Consider the following 22306-nt stretch of genomic DNA (forward strand, 5'->3'; position numbering starts at 1 on the left):
AACTCTCGGGTTGACTGGCCCCTCTTCCCTTCTAACCACATGATCTGGGGATTTACCACATCGCTGTTAGTGGGATCTTGCTGTGTGTAGATCTGCTGCCGTTTTGCTATTGCAAGAGCTGCTGCTGTAAGATGCCGAGTGTCGCTTTGTGGGTCTCGTGAAGAGGCCCTGAGTCTTCAGTAGTCCAACAGTTTGTGTTTATGACCTTTTTGTAACTATTTACAGGTGTACAGTATAAGGTCTAAGCTAGGGGCTGTCTCCGTGCTTGTTCACACACACGGCTCTGTCCAGTACAAGACTGTTTCGGATCCAGTCACGGTGTTCCTTTGCATCACAGTGTGGCTGGTACTGTACTCAGTCCCGCGTTACCTCTTCCTGTGCTCTTGTACAGCAGTCACTGTGCTTCACCCAGCTGTGAAGCTCTGTGCAGCCTCCCGAGGCCATGTGGAAGGTGCTCGATGTAGACGATCAGTCTCCCACCGACAGGATCAGCCCAGCTCTGCCCAGCCTCTTCAGCTGGTCACATCCCTGAGGGGAGAACTTATTCCTTCTCAATCTGTGCACAGAGAAAGACATCATTCAGCAACGTCTGCAGTGATTCACCCACCGCAGCCCACACGACACCCCCTCTCAGAGAGACAGAGCAACCCTTCACCATACCCGCCCCAGACCGCAGGCAGAGTGAAAGAGATGGCAGGAAGAGTAGAAATGATTTAACCGGAGAGAGATTTCAGAAATCTGAGGTGCAGAGGGATCTGGGTGTCCAGGTACATGAATCGGGGAAAATTAGTACCCAGATGCAGCAAGTGATTCGGGAGGCAAATGGCCTTTATTGCGAGGGGGATGGGGTATAAAAGCCGGGAAGTCTCAATCCAAGTGTACAGGGCACTGGGGAGTCCACACCTGGAGCGCCGTGGACAGTTTCAGTCTCCTGACTTAAGGAGGGACAGACTGGCATTGGAGGCCGTTGGGAGAAGGTTCACTGGGCTGATTCCCGGGATGAAGGGGGTTTGTCTGATGAGGAAAGGTTGAGCAGGTTGGGCCCTGTACCCATTGGAGTTTAGAAGAATGAGAGGTGATTTTATTGAAACAGATAAGATCCTGAGGGAGGACAGGGTGGAGGCTGAGGGGATGTTTACCCCCCTCATGGGGGAATCTAGAACGAGGGGGAGGGGGAGACACAGTTTCAGAATGAGGGGTCTCTCGTTGGAGACGGAGATGAGGAGGAATTTCTTCTCTCCGAGGGTGGTCAGTCTGTGGAATTCTCTCCCCCCCACTCAGAGAGCAGTGGGGTCCGGGGCGTTGAATATATTCGAGGCTGAGTTAGACAGGTTTCTGATCGACAGGGTGATGGTGGATTGGTGGTAATGTCACTAGAAATGAATAGACATAATGTCACTAGGTTAACGCCCTGGGGACCCGGGTTCGATCCCCACCCCCGGCCGCTGGTGGGGTTTAAATCCGTTGAATAAAATCGGGAGTTGAAAGCCAGTCTGGGTAACGGGGACAGTAAAACTATCATCGTGAGTCGTAAAGACTCATCGGGGTCACTCATGTCCCTTTAGGGAAGAAAATCAGCGGTCCTTACCCACTCTGGCCCTACACGTGACTCCAGACCCCACAGCCGTGCGGTTGGCTCTTAACTGCCCATGGGGATTGGCCGAGCTCAGTTCAAGGGGCAATTAGGGAGGGGCAACAAAAGCTGGTCTTCCCGACAATGCTCACACCCTGGGAGTTGGGGTGGGGGGGAGGACAGAAAGGAGAGAGGAGCTGAGGCCACAATCAGATCAGCCACCATCTTATCGAATGGGGTGGAGCAGGCCCGAGGGGCCGAATGGCCTCCCTCCCGCTCCTGTTTTACTACGATCGGCACCTGGACCCACTTCCCCACCCTCATCGGTTCCTGTTCGCGACGGAGAGAGGGGAGAGCGAAAGCGATAACCTGATCTCCTTCAGGCTCGGGCTGGTCTTGACCAAGTGGCTGAGGGCGTCGATCGAGGCATCACCGATGGAGTTGTAGGGAAGGGTTAGCTCGGTGATCGAATGCCTGCCGACAAGCACCCTAATCAGGTCCTGCACGCCCACATCCCCCACCGCTGCTGTGTCCAACCTGCGTGAGGGGGGAGAGACACGGGTTAGATCAACACGTAGGTACATGAGCGAACCAGATGAGTCTTTACGACGCTGCCTCACACCGTATTCTTAAATCACTGGATCACTGGCTCAGGTAAAACGCTGGCTCAGGTCCCAGCTCCCTTTCTCTTCACTCATTCACCACAGGAGGTGGGGGAGGCCGGGCTTTTATTGCCCAACCCCAGTTGCCCCACCAAAGGTGGGAGGGGCGGTGAGCTGCCCATCCCAATGATGGGGCGCCCACACACACTGTCGGGAGGATGTGGAGGCCTGGGAGAGTGTGCGGAGGAGGTTTCCCATAACGGGGGATGAGGGACTTCAGTTCAGGAGGGGACAGAGCTGGAGGAGCCAGTGGTGGGAGGGTTGAGGGGTGGGGTCATTCTCCTCGGAGCAGAGAAGGTTGCGGGAGATGGTGGCCGGATGAGGAACTTGTTTGACGCGGAGAATCGGGGATTAATTGCGCTTCCGTATCCAATCCTCCTCCATCTCCATCTGGAGCGCCATGTCCAATTCCGGGTGCCACACTTTCGGAAGGAGCTGGGAGAAGGGGCAGTGGAGAACAGCAACCCCCTCCCCCACTCCACCATTGACGAGGGGCTTCAGTCTGCGCGGAGGGAGAGAGAGAGAGAGAGAGAGGCCGGGAGGAGCCGGGGGTCCTCGTTCTCCTCGGAGCGGAGAAGGTTAAGGGGGAGATCGAATCGAGGCGTTCGGAATCGGGAAGGGTCTGCGATGAGGGAGGGGGGGGTCAATGAGGAGAAACTGTTCCTGGTGGCTGGAGGGTCGGGAACCAGAGGGACACACAGATTGAGGGCGATCGGGGGAAAGAACCAGAGGGGGACGGGGGTTGGTGGGGGTGGGGATGGGGGGAGATGGGGGTTGGGGTGGGGGTGAGTGAGGTTGGGGGGAGGGTGGGGGAGATGGGTGAAGGTTTAGTTTTAAACACAGCGAGTTGTTGTGATCTGGAAGGCGCTGCCTGAAAGGGCGGCAGAAGCAGATTCAATCGGCATTTTCAAAAAGGGGAAATCGGATAAATACTGGAAGGGGGAACATTGACAGGGAGGGGGATTTATTGGACAGCCCGTTCACAGGGGCTAGCACAGCCAAGATGGGCCGAACGGGCTCTCCCTGTGCCCCATGGATTTACGATGGGAGAATCCTGGCCCTGGACCGTACCTCAGAGTCTGCAGCTGACAGGCAGAGCGCCCCAGACCAGCGGAGAGGAGGCTCAGCCCCTGGTCCCCAATCGGATTGTCCTTCAGGTGGAGGGTAGTCAGGTCCCTGCTTGAGCGGAGGAAGGAAGCCAGCGCTTCGCAGGAGGCGTGTGTGAGCGAGACGTCCTGTAGCCTGCGCAAGAGGGATGATAACAACTGGTTAGAAATCAATAACTGTGGCTACAAGAGCAGGTCAGAGGCTGGGAATCCTGCGGAGAGTCACTCACCTCCTGACTCCCCAAAGCCTGTCCACCATCTACAAGGCACGAGTCAGGAGTGTGATGGAATACTCCCCACTTGCCTGGATGAGTGCAGCTCCCACAACACTCAAGAAGCTCAACACCGTCCAGGACAAAGCAGCCCCGCTTGATCAGCACCTCATCCACAAACATTCACTCCCTCCACCACCGACACACAGTAGCAGCAGCGTGTGTACCATCTATAAGATGCACTGCAGGAACTCACCATGACTGGGGAGAGGGTATCACAGACGCTAACTCTTTTAGCTCACAAACAATGAGACTAAATGACCCAAGTCAGGGTCAAAGGGAAAGGGCAGACTGCAGACTGCACTCTGTACCAGGAAGAGCCAGAGTCAGCTGGTGTAGTAAACAAATACTGAGGGAGGGAGGGAGTCCCGCAGTTTGGAGACTGAGGGAGGGAGGGAGGGAATCCCACAGTTTGGAGGCTGAGGGAGGGAGGGAGTCCCACAGTTTGGAGACTGAGGGAGGGAGGGAGTCCCACAGATTGGAGGCTGAGGGAGGGAATCCCACAGTTTGGAGACTGAGGGAGGGAGGGAGTCCCACAGTTTGGAGACTGAGGGAGGGAGCCCCACAGTTTGGAGGCTGAGGGAGGGAGCCCCACAGATTGGAGACTGAGGGAGGGAGGGAGTCCCACAGTTTGGAGGCTGAGGGAGGGAGTCCCACAGTTTGGAGACTGAGGGAGGGAGGGAGTCCCACAGTTTGGAGGCTGAGGGAAGGAGCCCCACAGTTTGGAGGCTGAGGGAGGGAGCCCCACAGTTTGGAGGCTGAGGGAGGGAGCCCCACAGTTTGGAGGCTGAGGAAGGGTGCCCCACAGTTTGGAGGCTGAGGGAGGGAGCCCCACAGTTTGGAGGCTGAGGGATGGTAGGTGAGGAACGTTTGTTGTGAGCTGAGGATGGGCCGGGCGGCCAGGGCCAGAAACCGAGTGGACCCCCCACCGAGCGTTTGTGCGTTTGTCCCTGAGAGATATCGTCTGGATCGGGAGCTGTGCCCATCCTCTCCCCGTGTCCATCCTCTCCCCGTGTCCATCCTCTCCCCGTGTCCATCCTCTCCCCGTGTCCATCCTCTCCCCGTGTCCGTCCTCTCCCCGTGTCCATCCTCTCCCCGTGTCCATCCTCTCCCCGTGTCCATCCTCTCCCCGTGTCCATCCACTCCCCGTGTCCATCCTCTCCCCGTGTCCATCCTCTCCCCGTGTCCATCCTCTCCCCGTGTCCACCCTCACCCCGTGTCCATCCTCTCCCCGTGTCCATCCTCTCCCCGTGTCCATCCTCTCCCCGTGCACATCCTCTCCCCCGTGTCCACCCTCACCCCGTGTCCACCCTCTCCCCGTGTCCATCCTCTCCCCGTGTCCATCCTCTCCCCGTGTCCACCCTCACCCCGTGTCCATCCTCTCCCCGTGTCCACCCACTCCCCGTGTCCATCCTCTCCCCGTGTCCAGCCTCTCCCCGTGTCCATCCTCACCCCGTGTCCACCCTCTCCCCGTGTCCATCCTCTCCCCGTGTCCACCCTCTCCCCGTGTCCACCCACTCCCCGTGTCCATCCTCTCCCCGTGTCCATCCTCACCCCGTGTCCATCCTCTCCCCGTGTCCATCCTCTCCCCGCGTCCATCCTCTCCCCGCGTCCACCCTCTCCCCGTGTCCATCCTCTCCCCGTGTCCATCCTCTCCCCCGTGTCCATCCTCTCCCCGTGTCCATCCTCTCCCCGTGTCCACACTTTCCCCGTGTCCATCCTCTCCCCGTGTCCATCCTCTTCCCGTGTCCACACTCTCCCCGTGTCCACACTCTCCCCGTGTCCACACTCTCCCCGTGTCCATCCCCTCCCCTGCTGAGCCCCCGAGCTCCTCTCCTTCCCCTCCGGCCTACCAGAGCTTCTCAATCTGGCTGTGAGACTCCTCCATCGCCTGGAAGATCAGCTGGGCTCCTTCATCCTTCAGCTCGTTGCTGCTGAGGTCCAGGTTCCTCAGAGCGGGGTTGTCCCGGAGAGCCGCTCCCAGAGCCATTCCGGAACGTTCCGTTAGTGTCGTGCTGCTCAGCCTGCGGAGAGAGAGAGGGAGAGAGGGCTGACGGAGGGAGAGAGGGAGGTCACGTTGGCCAAGAGTGAGAAAATTCGATCAACTGAGGGAAAAACCGGCTTCCCAGGGTCAAAATCCCACCTTCCACCCTCCATAAACTCATCCAAAATCCTGACCTCTCCGTCCCGACTCACACCAGGTCCAGGCCAACCGGGAGCCAACCTCCCCCTGGAGGTTTCCCCTCTGACCTCTCCCCCATCGTCCAGCCATTAACCGGCAAACACAACCTTCCCGGTTAAACACCGTCTCCCGGCAACACTCGGAAAACCAACCCCAATTCTCAACCCCCATTGACCGGCGGCCAAGCAGACACTTCTCCCCCGTTCCCGACATATTCCCGACTGGTCGAGGGAAGTGACCGGAAACGACTCCGTGACTTTCCCCCACAGCAGAGCCTCAGTTCCCGGAGACTCCGAGCCCATCCCAGAGAATTCCCAAACCTCCGACCAGCCGAGTCCGCTCCATCTGCCCCCCGCTGACCCACCCCCACTCCCAGTCCGGCAACTCCTCCATTTCACCATCCTCACCCTCCTGTTCCAATCCCTCCCTCACCCCCTCCCTCCCTATCTCTGTAACCTCCTCCAGCCCCTACAATTCTCATTCTCCTCTTCAAATCCCTCCCTCACTCCCTCCCTCCCTATCTCTGTAACCTCCTCCAACCCCTAATATTCTCACCCTCCTGTTCAAATCCCCCCCTCACCCCCTCCCTCCCTATCTCTGTAACCTCCTCCAGCCCCTACAATCCTCACCCTCCTGTTCAAATACCTCCCTCACCCCCTCCCTCCCTATCTCTGTAACCTCCTCCAGCCCCTACAATTCTCATCCTCCTGTTCAAATCCCTCCCTCACACCCTCCCTCCCTATCTCTGTAACCTCCTACAACCCTCCGAGATCTCTGCGCTCCTCCGATTCCGGCCGCTCGAGCAGCTCCTGATTCCCATCGCTCCGCCATTGGCGGCCGGGCCTTCAGCTGCCTGGGGTGGGGGTCCTAATCTCTGGAATTCCCTCCTAAACTTCCCCACCCCTCTCCCTCTCTCTCTCTCTCTCTCTGTCTCTCTCTCTCTCTGTCTCTCACTCTCTGTCTCTCACTCTCTATCTCTCTCTGTCTCTCACTCTCTCTCTCTCTCTGTCTTGCTCTCTCTGTCTCTCTCTCTCTGTCTCTCACTCTCTCTCTCTGTCTCTCTCTCTCTGTCTTTCTCTCTCTCTGTCTCTCACTCTCTATCTCTGTCTCTCTCTCTCTCTGTCTCTCTCTCTCTCTGTCTCACACTCTGTCTCGCGCTCTCTCTCCGCCTCTCTCTCTAGCTCTCTCTCTCTGCCCCTCTCTCCATCTCGCTCTCTCCTCCAGGTTAAAATCTCCCCCTCGGAGTTTGGTTGTTTGTCCTGCTAGTGCCTTAGGTGGCACGGGTGTGACAGATTGGGCCTGAAATCAGCCCCTTGGAGGCAGCTCAGTGTGTGCAAGATGTGATATGAATCGAAGGTGTTTCTCCAGTCAGTACCCACCTGAGGGTGTGCAGTTTACAGGTGCGACTACCCATCTTTTTCAGGAGCTTCTCCACCCCCACGTCCTCCAGAGGGTTAAAGCTCAGGTTAAGTTCCTTCAGGGTCTGGTTCTGGGCCAGAGCAGAAGCCAGATCATCGCAACATCCCTTGGTCAGATCGTTCGATTCCAGCCTGGGTCAGCGTCAGGGAGATGGGAAGAGGCAGGAACTCAGCAAAGACATTTCTGATCAAACCTCATTCTGCAGCTCTCCGCGTACACATTATCTACCCCCATATCAACACCCTGAGAGTGCAGCACTCCGCGTACACATTATCTACCCCCATATCAACACCCCGAGAGTGCAGCACTCCGCGTACACCATATCTACCCCCATATCAACACCCCGAGAGTGCAGCACTCCGCGTACACCATATCTACCCCCATATCAACACCCTGAGAGTGCAGCTCTCCGCGTACACCATATCTACCCCCATATCAACACCCCGAGAGTGCAGCACTCCGCGTACACCATATCTACCCCCATATCAACACCCCGAGAGTGCAGCTCTCCGCGGACACCATATCTACCCCCATATCAACACCCCGAGAGTGCAGCACTCCGCGTACACCATATCTACCCCCATATCAACGCCCCGAGAGTGCAGCACTCCGCGTACACCATATCTACCCCCATATCAACGCCCCGAGAGTGCAGCACTCCGCGTACACCATATCTACCCCCACATCAACACCCCGAGAGTGCAGCACTCCGCGTACACCATATCTACCCCCATATCAACGCCCCGAGAGTGCAGCACTCCGCGTACACCATATCAACGCCCCGAGAGTGCAGCTCTCCACGTACACCATATCTACCCCCATATCAACACCCAGAGAGTGCAGCACTCCACGTACACCATATCTACCCCCATATCAACACCCCAAGAGTGCAGCACACCACGTAGACCATGTCTACCCCATATCAACACCCCGAGAGTGCAGCACTCCGCATAAACCATATCTACCCCATATCAACACACTGAGAGTGCAGCACTCCGTGTACACATTATCTACCCCCATATCAACACCCCATGAGTGCAGCACTCCGCGTACACCATATCTACCCCCATATCAACACCCCGAGAGTGCAGCACTCAACGTATGCCACATCTACCCCCATATCAACACCCTGAGAGTGCAGCACTCCGCGTACACCATTTCAACATCCATATCAATACCCTGAGAGTGCAGCACTCAACGTACACCATATGTACCCCCATATCAACACCCCGAGAGTGCAGCACTCTGTGTTCACCATCTCAACAACCATATCAATACCCTGAGAGTGCAGCACTCAACATACACCATAACTACCCCCATATCAACACCCCGAGAGTGCAGCACTCCGCATACACATTATCTACCCCCATATCAACACCCTGAGAGTGCAGCACTCTGCATACACATTATCTACCCCCATATCAACACCCCTAACACTAACCCTAACCCTAACCTTCCAAATCCACGACCACAACCATCTAGAAAGACAAGGGCAGCAGACACATGGGAACATCACCATCTGGAAGTTCCATTCCGAGCCACTCACCATCCTGACTTGGAAATATATCAGCCATTCCTTCACTGTCGCTAGGTCAAAATCCTGGAACTCCCTCCCTAACAGCGCCGTGGGTGTACCTACACCACAGGGACAAAATCCCGGAACTCCCTCCCTAACAGCGCCGTGGGTGTACCTACACCACACGGACAAAATCCTGGAACTCCCTCCCTATCAGCGCCGTGGGTGTACCTACACCACACAGACAAAATCCCGGAACTCCCTCCCTAACAGCGCCGTGGGTGTACCTACACCACAGTGACAAAATCCTGGAACTCCCTCCCTAACAGCGCCGTGGGTGTACCTACACCACACGGACAAAATCCCGGAACTCCCTCCCTAACAGCGCCGTGGGTGTACCTACACCACACGGACAAAATCCCGGAACTCCCTCCCTAACAGCGCCGTGGGTGTACCTACACCACAGGGATAAAATCCCGGAACTCCCCCCCTCTCCCTGCCGCAGTCCCGAACTGTGTTGACTCCCTCCCTCCACTCCGTCCCTCAATCCCTCCCCCGACCCCACTCACTTGAGGCTCTCGATCCGGCACCTGGGATCCTCCAGGACTTGGCAGAGTTGGGAAAGCCCGGCATCTTTGAGGGAATTGTCATTCAGGTCCAGGTGAGTCAGGGTCCAGCTGCCTCTTACTGCACGGGCCAGGATGGGTCCTGAGGCGCTGGTCAGTCTGCTGTTGCTCAACCTACATCGAGTGAAAGGAAGGAGGAGGCTGAGGGTGAGAGGAACGCGACCCTTCACCTTAATCCCGGCTTCTCCCGGGGCCAGGTCTTCCCGAACCAAATGAGATGGAGTTTACCCTCCCCCCTCCCTCTGGAGTCCTGGTCGGACTGGGTCAACTCTGGAGCGTCGTTAATCCTGATTCAATCAGGAAAACAGGAACATCATCCCAGACCCTTGACCCTGGTCTCCGAGCTGGAGGATTGTCCAGGCCCTCAGAGAGAGGGGATCCGCGTGGAGGAAGCTTAATCAGGGATGAGGGGCCTCAGATGAGGCGGAGAGAGAGAGAGAGAGACTGGGAGGAGCCGGGGGTCCTCGTTCTCTTCGGAGCGGAGAAGGTTAAGGGGGAGATTGAATCGAGGCGTTCGGAATCGGGAAGGGTCTGTGATGGGGGGATTGGGGGTCAATGAGGAGAAACTGTTCCTGGTGGCTGGAGGGTCGGGAACCAGAGGGACACACAGATTGAGGGCGATCGGGGGAAAGAACCAGAGGGGGACGGGGTTGGTGGGGAGGGGGAGGGGGTGGGGGAAATGGGGGTTGGGGTGGGGGTGAGTGGGGGTGGGGAGGGGGGGAGATGGGGGTTGGGGTGGGGGTGAGTGGGGGTGGGGATGGGGGGAGATGGGGAAAGGTTTAGTTTTAAACACAGCGAGTTGTTGTGATCTGGAAGGCGCTGCCCGAAAGGGCGGTGGAAGCAGATTCAATCGGCATTTTCAAAAAGGGGAAATCGGATAAATACTCAAAGGGGGAACATTGACAGGGAGATAGAGGGAGGAAGAGGAGGAGGGAGTGAGAGGGAGATGGAGGGAGGGAGGGGTTTGTTGGAGTGTGGGATTAATTGGATCGTCGATTCACAGGGCTAGCACGACATGACAGACCCAATGGCCTCCTTCTGTGCTGTATCACTCCCACTCCCCTGAGGGTGAGTGGACCATGTCCAGCCTCGTGTCCTCACCAGCCCCCTGTCCGTAACATACCCCCCCCCACCCCACCAATCCCCAGACGGCCCCCATCCCGTGGGATTATCCTTACCCCAGTTTCTCCAGTTGACATGCTGTCTCCTGCAGTTCGGTGCAGAGAGTTTGCAGGCCAGAATCGCCCAGATCGCTGTTATTCCCCAGCTCCAGGCTGGTGAACTGGGGATTGACTCGCAGGACAGTCACCAACTCCTCACAGGATTTCACCGACAGCTGATTACTACAAACCCTGGGAACGTCAGAGAGATAGACAGAGACAGAGAGAGAGACAGAGAGAGACAGGGAGAGAGAGAGACAGGGGGAGAGAGAGAGAGAGTGAGAGACAGGGAGAGAGAGAGACAGACAGACAGACAGACAGAGAGAGAGAGACAGAGAGAGAGAAAGCCACAGAGAGACAGTCAGAGAGAGTGAGAGAGAGAGACAGAAAGAGAGAGACAGACAGAGGGAGAGAGAGACACAGAGAGAGAGCGACACAGTGAGAGAGAGAAAGAGACAGACAGAGAGAGAGACAGAGAGAGAGAGACAGACAGAGAGAGAGAGAGAGACAGAGACAGAGAAAGCGACAGAGACACAGAGAGACAGCCAGAGAGAGTGAGATAGAGAGAGACAGAAAGAGAGAGACAGACAGAGGGAGAGAGAGAGAGACACAGAGAGAGAGCGACACAGTGAGAGAGAGAGAGAGACAGACAGAGAGAGAGACAGAGAGAGAGAGACAGACAGAGAGAGAGACAGACAGACAGAGAGAGAGACAGACAGACAGAGAGAGAGAGACAGAGACAGAGAAAGCGACAGAGACACAGAGAGAGAGACAGCCAGAGAGAGTGAGAGAGAGAGACAGACAGAGGGAGAGAGAGAGAGACACAGAGAGAGAGCGACACAGTGAGAGAGAGACAGACAGAGAGAGAGACAGAGAGTGAGAGACACAGACAGAAAGAAAGAGACAGAAAGAAAGAGACAGAGAGAGAGAGACAGAGGGAGAGAGACAGAGAGGGAGAGACGGTTAGGAGAGGAGGGAGTGTCATCGGGAACTGGGGGCATTACAGGGGGAATTTGGTAACAGGGAATGGGATAGGGATTACAGGGATTGAGGGGGAGTTATAGGGAGTAAGGAGGGGTAATAGGGAGTGAGGAGGGGTTATAGGGAATGAGGAGGATTTATCAGGAGTTAGGAGGGGTTATAGGGAGTGAGGAGAGATCATGGGGAGTGAGGAGGAGTTATTGTGTGAGGAGGGGGTATTGGGAGTGAGGAGGGTTTAGAGGTGGTGAGAAGGGGGTATTGGGAGTGAGGAGGGTTTAGCGGTGGTGAGGAGGGGGTATTGGGAGTGAGGAGGGCTTATATGTAGTGGGGAGGGGGTATTGGGAGTGAGGAGGGGTTAGAGGTGGTGGAGAGGAGGTATTGGGAGTGAGGAGGGTTTAGAGGTGGTGAGGAGGGAGTATTGGGAGTGAGGAGGGATTAGCGGTGGTGGGGAGGGGGTATTGGGAGAGAGGAGGGGTTATAAGTGGTGAGGAGGGGGTATTGGGAGTGAGGAGGGCTTATATGTAGTGGGGAGGGGATATTGGGAGTGAGGAGGGGTTAGAGGTGGTGGAGAGGAGGTATTGGGAGTGAGGAGGGGTTAGAGGTGGTGAGGAGGGGCATTGGGAGTGAGGAGGGGTTAGAGGTGCTGGGGAGGTGGTATTGGGAGTGAGGAGGGGTTAGAGGTGGTGGGGAGGGGGTATTGGGAGTGAGGAGGGGTTAGAGGTGGTGGGAGGGGGTAGAGGTGGTGGGGAGGGGTATTGGGAGTGAGGAGGGGTTAGAGGTGGTGGCGTGGTGGTATTGGTAGTGAGGAGGGGTTAGAGGTGGTGGGGAGGGGCTATTGGAAGTGAAGAGGGGTTAGAGGTTGTGGGGAGGGGTATTGGGAGTGAGGAGGGGTTAGAGGTGGTGGGGAGGGAGTATTGGGAGTGAGGAGGGGTTATTGGGGGGGTATTGGGAGTGAGGAGGGGTTAGAGGTGGTGGGGAGGGGGTATTGGGAGTGAGGAGGGGTTATTGGGGCGCTATTGGGAGTGAGAAGGCGTGATAGAGGTTGAGGAATGTTCTGGTGTAGGGGTGAGGGGAGAGGTGGTGGGAAGGGGGTCAGGAGGAGCTATGGATCTATTGAATGTTTTCTGCTGTGAATCTTGGGTGAAATTCAGTCAGGTCTGATTCATTTTACTCACTGAAGGGTTGTGAATAAGCCTCCTGGTTTCCTCAGCTCCGCACAGAGTTTCTGCATTCCCACATCTCCCAGGTTATTGTTATCGAGCCTAGAGATGATGGCGTTAAATCAGACACAGGTTATGCAAGAACATGGAATGGGAGTTGAGACATCGGCCTTTAAAGAGGCAGTTAGGGGATTAGAGGGAGGGTCTTTGATGGGAGGGTTAGGGGATTAGAGGGAGGGTCTTCGATGGGAGAGTTAGGGGATTAGAGGGATGGTCTTCGATGGGAGTGGTAGGGGATTAGAGGGAGGGTCTTCGATGGGAGAGTTAGGGGATTAGAGGGATGGTCTTCGATGGGAGGGTTAGGGGATTAGAGGGAGGGTCTTCGATGGGAGAGCTGGGGATTAGAGGGATGGTCTTCGATGGGAGGATTAGGGGATTAGAGGGATGCTCTTCGATTGGGGGAGTTAGGGGGTTAGAGGGAGGGTCTTCGATGGGAGCGTTAGGGGATTAGAGGGATGGTCTTGGATGGGAGAGTTAGAGGATTAGAGGGATGGTCTTCGATGGGAGAGTTAGGGGATTAGAGGGATGGTCTTCGATGGGAGGATTAGGGGATTAGAGGGATGGTCTTCGATGGGAGGATTAGGGGATTAGAGGGATGGTCTTCGATGGGAGGATTAGGGGATTAGAGGGATGGTCTTCGATGGGGGAGTTAGGGGATTAGAGGGATGGTCTTTGATGGGAGAGTTAGGGGATTAGAGGGATGGTCTTCGATGGGAGAGTTAGGGGTTTAGAGGGATGGTCTTCGATGGGGGAGTTAGGGGATTAGAGGGATGGTCTTCGATGGGGGAGTTAGGGGATTAGAGGGATGGTCTTCAATGCGGGAGTTAGGGGATTAGAGGGATGGTCTTCAATGCGGGAGTTAGGGGATTAGAGGGATGGTCTTCGATGGGTGGGTTAAGAGTTGAGAGGGGTGGTCTTTTATCGGGGATTTCGGCTGATCTGGAATGCACTGATGGCCTAACTAGTATTTTCCTGTTTGGTGTAACCTTCCTGCTCTCATGATCTGAATGTGGGTCTGCTTCCTGAATCCCCTTATCTCCCTGTCCAGTCTCTGTATCCTCAGGTCCCACACGGTTCCTCTCCGGTTTCTGACTGCTAACGTTTATTGTATCTTCACTTCGCCTTGTTTGTGCCTCTGAACTAAATTACCGCATGTGTTTCTATCCACTGACATCCTCCTGTCAGTCAACAGCTTTCTCGCTCACTCTCAACCACACAGCCTGTTTTACTATCAACAGCTGCTGCATTAATTCCAAACCACTGATATGTACCACTAACAGCTAGGGAGCCAGTCCTGAGGCCTGTGGAACACCACAACTTTCCACTCGCTAAAACACCCACTGAATATTACTCATCGCTTCCTGTCACTATGCAATTTGGGCCCGGTTTGTCTCTCTCCCTTGGATCCCATAGGTGTTTGATTTTCTGTGCAGTCTGTCATGTGGGACTGAGTGACTGTCAACATCCTGGGTGGTTACCATTAACCAGAAACTGAACTGGGACCAGCCATATAAACACTGTGGCTACAAGAGCAGGTCAGAGGCTGGGAATCCTGCGGAGAGTCACTCACCTCCTGACTCCCCAAAGCCTGTCCACCATCTACAAGGCACAAGTCAGGAGTGTGATGGGACACACCCCACTTGCCTGGATGAGTGCAGCTCCCACAACACTCAAGAAGCTCGACACCGTCCAGGACAAAGCACCCCCCGCTTGATCGGCACCCCATCCACAAACATTCACTCCCTCCACCACCGACGCACAGTAGCAGCAGTGTGTGTACCATCTACAAGATGCACTGCAGGAACTCACCAAGGCTCCTTCGACAGCACCTTCCAAACCCACGACCACTACCATCTAGAAGGACAAAGGCAGCAGACACATGGGAACCCCACCACCTGGAAGTTCCCCTCCAAGGGAGTATGAGGAGCCAGGTACTAAATTAAAAAGCAGAGCCTCAAAGGTAATAATCCCTGGGATATTACCTGAGCCATGTGCAAATTGGCATTTGGGTGAATCAGATCAGGGAGATGAATGCTTGGTGCAGAGACCGGTGTGGGGAGAACTGGCTTCCGGTCCGTGGAACCCTGGCACCAGTACTGGGGAACGTGGGGAGGCTGCGCTGTTGGGAAGGATTTCATCTGAACTGTTGCTGGAACCAGTGCTCTAGTGAGTCGTATAACTAGGGAAGTAGAGAGGGCTTTAAAGGAAGTGAGGGGTCAGGAAAGGAACATGTAGAGGAAGATTGAGTAAATTAACGGAAAATGACAAGGCAATTGGTCAAGGTGGAGATAACGGTAAAATGATAATCAGAGAATGGAGGCAGGGAGGGACAGTGATCACAAACTTAAGAGTTTGCCAGCAGGGAGGGCCACAGTTTATAAAGATAGTAAGAAAAACTGAATTAAGGGCCCTGCGTCTGAATGCCCACAGCACTTGCAATAAAACAGGTGAATTTCTACTTGAGCAAGTAATTCATACGCTTGATCCGATAGCCATTTGAGAGACGTGACTACAAGGAGACCAAATCTGGATATCCAAGGGGACGTGGCATCCAGGAACGACAGGAAGCTGGGGAAAAGGTGGTGGGGTAGCTCCGTTAATTTAAAGAGGGCCGTTAGTGCTGCAGCAAGACATGACCCTAGGTCTTTAGGTCAAAATATAGAGTCAGTTTATGTGGAATGATGAAAGGGCAAGGGGGAGTAAACATTGGTGTTTATCGGCAATGGAGAATTTATTAACGGGGAACGAGGAAATGGCAGAGAAACTAAACAAATGCTTTGTGTCAGTCTTCATGGTGACAATACTACAATGGTCCCAGAAATAATGGAGAACCAAGGGGCTAGTGTAAATGAGGAACTGCATGATACTGATATTAGTAAAAATAAAATAGTATGAGAGAAATTAATGGGATTGAAAGTAGATAAATCCCCTGGACCTGATGCTCTACACCCCAGAGTGTTGGAAGAGGTGGCTGCAGAGATTGTAGACGCATTGATGGTCATCTTTGAAAATTCTGTAGACTCTGGAATGCTTCCTGCAGATTGGAAGGTGGGAAATGTAATCCCGCTCTTTAAGAAAGGTGGGGGAGGGAAAATGGGGAGTTACAGACCTGTTAGTCTGACACCCAGTAGTGGGGAAAATGCTAGACTCTATAATCAAGGATGTGATAACAGGACACTTAGAAAATAATGATAGGATTAGGCAGAGTCAAACTTGAGTTTATGAAAGGGAAATCATGTTTAACAAACCTGTTGGAGTTTTGTGTAACTAGCAGGATAGATAAGGGGGAGCCAGTAGATGTGGTATATTTAGATTTTTAGAAAGCTTTCGATAAGGTCCCACACAAGAGGTTACTCAGCAAAAATAGAGCAGGTGGGATTGGGGGAATATACCGGCATGGATTGAGGATTGGGTAACGAACAGGGAACAGAGAATAGGGATAATCGGGTCAATCTCAGGTTGGCCAGGCTGTGACTAGTGGGGTTACCATCAGGATCAGTGCTTTGGGCCCCAGCTATTCACAATCTATATCAACGATTTGGATGTGGGCACCAGATGTAATGTTTCCAAGTTTGCTGATGACACAAAACTTGGTGGGAATGTGAGTGATGAGGGGGGTGTTAAGAGGCTTCAAGGCGATTTAGACAGGTTGAGTGAGTGGGCAAATACAGTATAACGTGGATAAGTGTGAAGTGATCCACTATGGTAGGAAAAACAGAATGGCAGAGTATTATTTAAATGGTGATAGATTGGGAAATGTTGATGTACAAAGGGACCTGGGTGTCCTTGTACACCAGTCACTGAAAGCAGGCGTGTAGGTGCAGCAGGCGGTTAGGAAGGCAAATGGTATATTGACCTTCATTGTGAGAGGACTTGAGTACAGGAGCAAGGATGTCTTACTGCAGCTGTACAGGGCCTCGGTGAGACCACATCCGGAGTATTGTGTGCAGTTTTGGTCTCCTTACCTAAGAAAGGATAGATGTGACACAGAGGGAGTGCAGTGAAGGTTCACCAGACTGAGTCCTGGGATGGAGGGATTGTCGAGTGAGGAGAGATTGGGCTGACTAGGCCCTGTATTCACTGGAGTTTAGAAGAATGAGGGGATCTCATTGAAACGTATAAAATTCTGACAGGGCTGGACAGACTGGACGCAGGGATGGACAGACTGGACGCGGGGATGGACAGACTGGACGCGGGGATGGACAGACTGGACGCGGGGATGGACAGACTGGACGCGGGGATGGACAGACTGGACGCGGGGATGGACAGACTGGACGCGGGGATGGACAGACTGGACGCGGGGATGGACAGACTGGACGCGGGGATGGACAGACTGGATGCGGGGATGGACAGACTGGACGCGGGGCTGGACAGACTGGACGCGGGGATGATGTTTCCTCTGGCTGGGCGAGGGGTCTAGAACACGGGGTCACAGTCTGAGGATACGGGGAAGACCATTTAAGATTGAGATGAAGAGGAGTTTCTTCACTCAGAGGGTGAAGAAATCTCCCCAGAGGACTGTGGAATCTCAATCATTGAGCATTAAAGACCGAGATCAATAGGTATTAAAAACATCAAGGGAGACCGGGGTAGTGCAAGTTAATGCTGCTGAAGTAGATCAGCCATGATCTCATTGAATATTGGGCAAGGATTGAAGGGCTGAATGGCCTACTCCTGCTCCTATTTTTTACGTTCTTAAGCCGCTCACCATCCTGACTTGGAAATATATCGGCCGTTCCTTCACTGTCGCTGGGTCAAAATCCTGGAACTCCCTCCCTAACAGCGCCGTGGGTGTACCTACACCACACGGACAAAATCCTGGAACTCCCTCCCTAACAGCGCCGTGGGTGTACCTACACCACACGGACAAAATCCTGGCCCTCCCTAACAGCGCCGTGGGTGTACCTACACCACACGGACAAAATCCTGGAACTCCCTCCCTAACAGCGCCGTGGGTGTACCTACACCACACGGACAAAATCCTGGAACTCCCTCCCTAACAGCGCCGTGGGTGTACCTACACCACACGGACAAAATCCTGGAACACCCTCCCTAACAGCGCCGTGGGTGTACCTACACCACAGGGACTGCAGCGGTTCAAGAAGGCAGCTCACCCACCACCTTCTCAAGGGGGTAATTAGGGATGGGCAATAAAATGCTGGGCCTGTTGGAAATTGGAAAATGCTTTACTCAAGTCCATGTAGCCTACATCTACCACACTCCCCTCATCGACCCTCCTCCTTGTTACCCCCTCAACAAATTCTATACAACCCTCCCCTTTCACAGGAGGAATTGACTCGCGACTTGGAGCGGGGGGGGGATGTTTTGCATGGACCATGGGGTGGGGTGGGGGGGTGGGGGGGTGGCGAGAGAGTGGGAAGAGGGCCGGGCTGGCGGGAGTGAGGGTTAATTCGGTAGGTTCTTCGAGGGGCAGGGGGTGGGCCGAAGGGCCTCCTGCTGTGGTGGTGCCCTTACCTGATCTCTTTGCACTTGCTGAGGTGGGGGAGGAGCTGGTCAAGCCCCTCTGGCTGGGCAATGGCAGAGCTGGCGTCCAGGCACTCGGCGCGGTCCAGGCACTCCAGGGCATAGGCCAGAGCGGAGCAGTCGACGGGGTTGAGGTGCTGGGCCGAGAGGTCCAGGGCGGCGCTGGGCCCCAGCGTGCGCTGGACCAGGCCCCTGTGCTGGGCCTCGAAGAGGCGGTGGAGGGCCTGGAGCAGGGCCCTCTTGTCCCCCCTCTCCGCCGACCCCCGGGTCCACTCCTGCAGCCAGTCCAGGACCAGCGAGCAGGGCCGGCGGGCCAGGCCTCCCAGGGGCCCATCCAGGGCGTGGGTGTTGGCCGGGTTGGCCAGGCCCGACAGGAAGCGGGCGAAGACCTCGTAGCGCCCGTCCGGGCAGGCCCCCACCTCCTCCAGGGCCCGGCCCAGCTCCCCCGGCTGGACGCCCAGGAAGAAGCGGAGGGCGGCCAGGAACTCCTGGACGGTCAGGTGGAGGAAGCTGAAGGCCGGCTGGTTCGAGCCGGCGTCCCTCTCCAGGAACTCGGTCAGGAAGCCCGAGAGGAAGGGGGAGGAGCCCAGGCTGTGCTCCCTCAGATCCGGCTGGTAGAAGACCAGGCGCCGCCGCTTGACCCCGGCGTAGGCCAAGCCGCCGACTCTGAGGATGGCCCGCTTCAGGTGGGGGGTATGGCGGGCGTGGTTGGTCAGCAGGTTGGCCAAGAAGACGCCAAAGAGCTGGGTGATGGTCCTCGGGGGTGGCCGGCGCTCGGACTCGCCCTTTCTGCGGGCAAATTGGCCCTCCAAGGCCGAGCAGAGGATCCAGCAGTAGGAAGGGTTGAAGCAGAGGGTGTAGAGCACCCCGTGGCCCCTCACGTGCCGGTAGACCCTCAGGCCCTCCGCCCGCTGGCCGTAGAACTTCTCGAAATAGCGGCGCCGCTGCCGGGGGAAGAAGCCCAAGACCTCGGCGTGGCCCTGGATGCCGGCACGCTCCAGGGTCTTGAGGGAGCCAGGCCGGCTGGTCACCAGGACCGAGCAGCCCCTCAGCAGCTCCCGGCTCACCAGCCCGGCCACGAGGGCGGGGACGGAGTGCAGCCCCTCGGGGTCGCGGCACCGGGCGTCAAAGTCCAGCTCCTCCCGGCTCTCGTCCAGCCCGTCCAGGACGAAGAGGACCTGGCCCGGCTGCCGGAGGATCTGGTGCACCCACGCCTCCAGGAAGGGGTGCCGGCTGACGATGAGGCCTACCAGGCTGCGCTTGCCCTCCAGCAGGTTCAGCTCGCGGAACTGGTAGTGGAAGACGAAGGAGAACTGGCGGCAGACCTTGCCGGCCGCCCAGTCGTGGAGCAGCTTCTGCACCATGGTGGTCTTGCCGATGCCGGGGACGCCGGACACCACCACCACCCAGGGGGCGGGGCCCGGCTGGGGGCCAGAGTAGGTCCGGCGGAAGAGGTGCTCAGCCCGCACGGGCCGGGAGGAGGCTGGACCCCCGGACGCCCGGGAGGAGAGGCTCTCATGGATGTTGGCCGCGTCCATCATCTCGTTGTAGCGGCTGCCGCCCAGCCGCTGGGTGGTCACCACGATCAGCTCAGTGTAGCGCTCCTCCAGCCTGACCACCCTCCTGGCCTTCCTCCGCCCCCACGGCACCTTGTGCTGGTCAAACCGCGACGTCCAGTCGGTCAGCCAACGTTTCAGCTCCGCCTGGCAGGCTACAAGGTGGGGGGGAAATGTCAAAGGGCACAGGGTCAGGGCAATGCTTCACTCTCCCCCTCAACCCCCATCCCGCTACCTCCGCCACCTCTCCCCCAGCCCACTCCGGGTCACCTTGGCCCACTCCTTACTTGGAGGATGCCTCCCCCTCCCCCATCCCCACCCCCCCCACCCCGCCCCCCACAGGCGCTGACCGCTTGCTGGGGTCACAGGTCACCACAGGCGCTGACCGCTCGCTGGGGTCACAGGTCACCACAGGCGCTGACCGCTCTCTGGGGTCACAGGTCACTATAGGCACTGACCACTCACTGGGGTCACAAGTCACCATGGCACTGACTTCTCACTGGGGTCACAGGTCACCACAAGCACTGACCACTCACTGGGGTCACAGGTCACCACAGGTGCTGACAGCTCACTGGGGTCACAGGTCACCACAGGCACTGACCACTTACTGGGGTCACAGGTCACCACAGGTGCTGACTGCTCACTGGGGTCACAGGTCACCATAGGCGCTGACCGCTCGCTGGGGTCACAGGTCACCACAGGCACTGACCACTCACTGAGGTCACAGGGCAGCACAGGCACTGACCACTCACTGGGGCCACAGGTCACCACAGGCACTGACGTCTCACTGGGGTCACAGGTCACCACAGGCACTGACCGCTTGCTAGGGCCACAGGTCACCACAGGCACCGACCACTCTCTGGGGTCACAGGTCACCACCCGGGATGCAAGGGAATGGGGCTCCTGCTACAGCCGTCTCCCTCACCGGTGTCCGAGACAGAAAAGCGGTGAGCGAGCGGGATAGGATGAGGAGCACTACCCGCCTGTCTCTCTCTCTCTCTCTCTCTCTCTCTCCGAGCTGCTTTGCTGGTCACTCATTGCCTCGCAGCTGCGGGACTGACCACCCGTCCAAGCGCGCGCCCCCGACCTGAACCTCAGCCTCGTGGATGCACCATGGTAACTCCAGCTGCTCTCCGAGTCCCACGACTCGGAGCTCGAGTGTCTGCAGCTGCAGGTATCGGCACGGAGAGAAACTTCACTCTCACAGACCTAAAAAGGTTGAGGACTCGCCCGAACCTTTCAACAGCTCAGAGCCTCCCAAAAAAACTGGGCAATGGGAGCACCTCTCAGTTATAATGGTGGCGGGAAAACAGGCGTAGCCAATTGGCACACAGCAAGATCCCACAACTAAAGCGATGTGACGGGGACCCAGGTCATCTCCTTTCAGTGATGTTGCTTGAAAGCTAAATATTGAGCGGACTGCCCCCTTCTAGTTGAGGCCATCGGGTCATTTACATTCACCTGAGAGGGCAAATGGGGCAATGGTTTAATTTCTCACCCCAAAGAGAGCACCAACGACAGTGCAGCACCCCCACAGTACTGACCCTCTGACAGTGCGGCACTCCCTCAGTACTGACCCTCCGACAGTGCAGCACTCCCTCAGTACTGACCCTCCGACAGTGCAGCACTCCCTCAGTACTGACCCTCCGACAGTGCAGCACTCCCTCAGTACTGACCCTCTGACAGTGCAGCACTCCCTCAGTATTGACCCTCTGACAGTGCAGCACTCCCTCAGTACTGACCCTCTGACAGTGCGGCACTCCCTCAGTACTGACCCTCTGACAGTGCAGCACTCCCTCAGTATTGACCCTCTGACAGTGCGGCACTCCCTCAGTACTGACCCTCTGACAGTGCAGCACTCCCTCAGTACTGACCCTCCGACAGTGCAGCACTCCCTCAGTACTGACCCTCCGACAGTGCAGCACTCCCTCAGTACTGACCCTCCGACAGTGCAGCACTCCCTCAGTACTGACCCTCTGACAGTGCAGCACTCCCTCAGTACTGACACTCTGACAGTGCATCACTCCCTCAGTACTGACCCTCTGACAGTGCAGCACTCCCTCAGTACTGACCCTCTGACAGTGCAGCACTCCCTCAGTACTGACCCTCTGACAGTGCATCACTCCCTCAGTACTGACCCTCTGACAGTGCAGCACTCCCTCAGTACTGACCCTCTGACAGTGCAGCACTCCCTCAGTACTGACCCTCTGACAGTGCATCACTCCCTCAGTACTGACCCTCTGACAGTGCAGCACTCCCTCAGTACTGACCCTCTGACAGTGCAGCACTCCCTCAGTACTGACCCTCTGACAGTGCATCACTCCCTCAGTACTGACCCTCTGACAGTGCATCACTCCCTCAGTACTGACCCTCTGACATGGCGACACACACAATCCCTTTGTTCAAAGCTGAATTAGTGAAATGGTAAGCATGTTCCCGTACCTTTAAGGTGCCTTGACAGATGATGTCCTTCCCTGTGCAAATCAATTTCCTTCAAAAGAATCGGCGCTGTTGGACAGGAAGTGGAAAACTTATTAACGACTGATCAA

The 22306-nt window shown here is 56.2% G+C and overlaps 1 protein-coding gene across 1 annotated transcript; it reads right to left on the reverse strand.

Annotated features, from left to right (window-relative positions):
- Positions 1-420: 420 nt before the first annotated feature.
- On the reverse strand, positions 421-19871 carry LOC144674609 (NACHT, LRR and PYD domains-containing protein 12-like). The gene is made up of 11 exons (XM_078535880.1): positions 18267-19871; positions 17014-17094; positions 15177-15226; positions 12673-12759; positions 10535-10708; positions 9300-9470; positions 7175-7345; positions 5467-5637; positions 3307-3477; positions 1943-2110; positions 421-556 (listed from the first exon to the last, which is right to left on the reverse strand). Exons 1-11 carry the CDS (start codon positions 19740-19742, stop codon positions 469-471), a joined length of 2808 nt encoding a protein of 935 aa, XP_078392006.1. The 5' UTR covers positions 19743-19871; the 3' UTR covers positions 421-468.
- Between the last annotated feature and the right edge of the window lie 2435 nt (positions 19872-22306).

Source organism: Cetorhinus maximus, unplaced genomic scaffold, assembly GCF_964194155.1.
Source record: "Cetorhinus maximus unplaced genomic scaffold, sCetMax3.hap1.1 HAP1_SCAFFOLD_724, whole genome shotgun sequence".
In the NCBI taxonomy this organism is placed as follows: domain Eukaryota; kingdom Metazoa; phylum Chordata; class Chondrichthyes; order Lamniformes; family Cetorhinidae; genus Cetorhinus; species Cetorhinus maximus.

Coding starts and splice junctions, on each gene's coding strand:
- LOC144674609 (XM_078535880.1), bottom strand. CDS start 19,742: ATGATGGACGCGGCCAACATCCATGAGAGCCTCTCCTCCCGGGCGTCC. Junction 5,638..7,174: donor TGTAAACTGCACACCCTCAG/GTGGGTACTGAC, acceptor CTCTCTCCGCAG/GCTGAGCAGCACGACACTAA. Junction 557..1,942: donor CCGAGCCTGAAGGAGATCAG/GTTATCGCTTTC, acceptor CTCTGTGCACAG/ATTGAGAAGGAATAAGTTCT.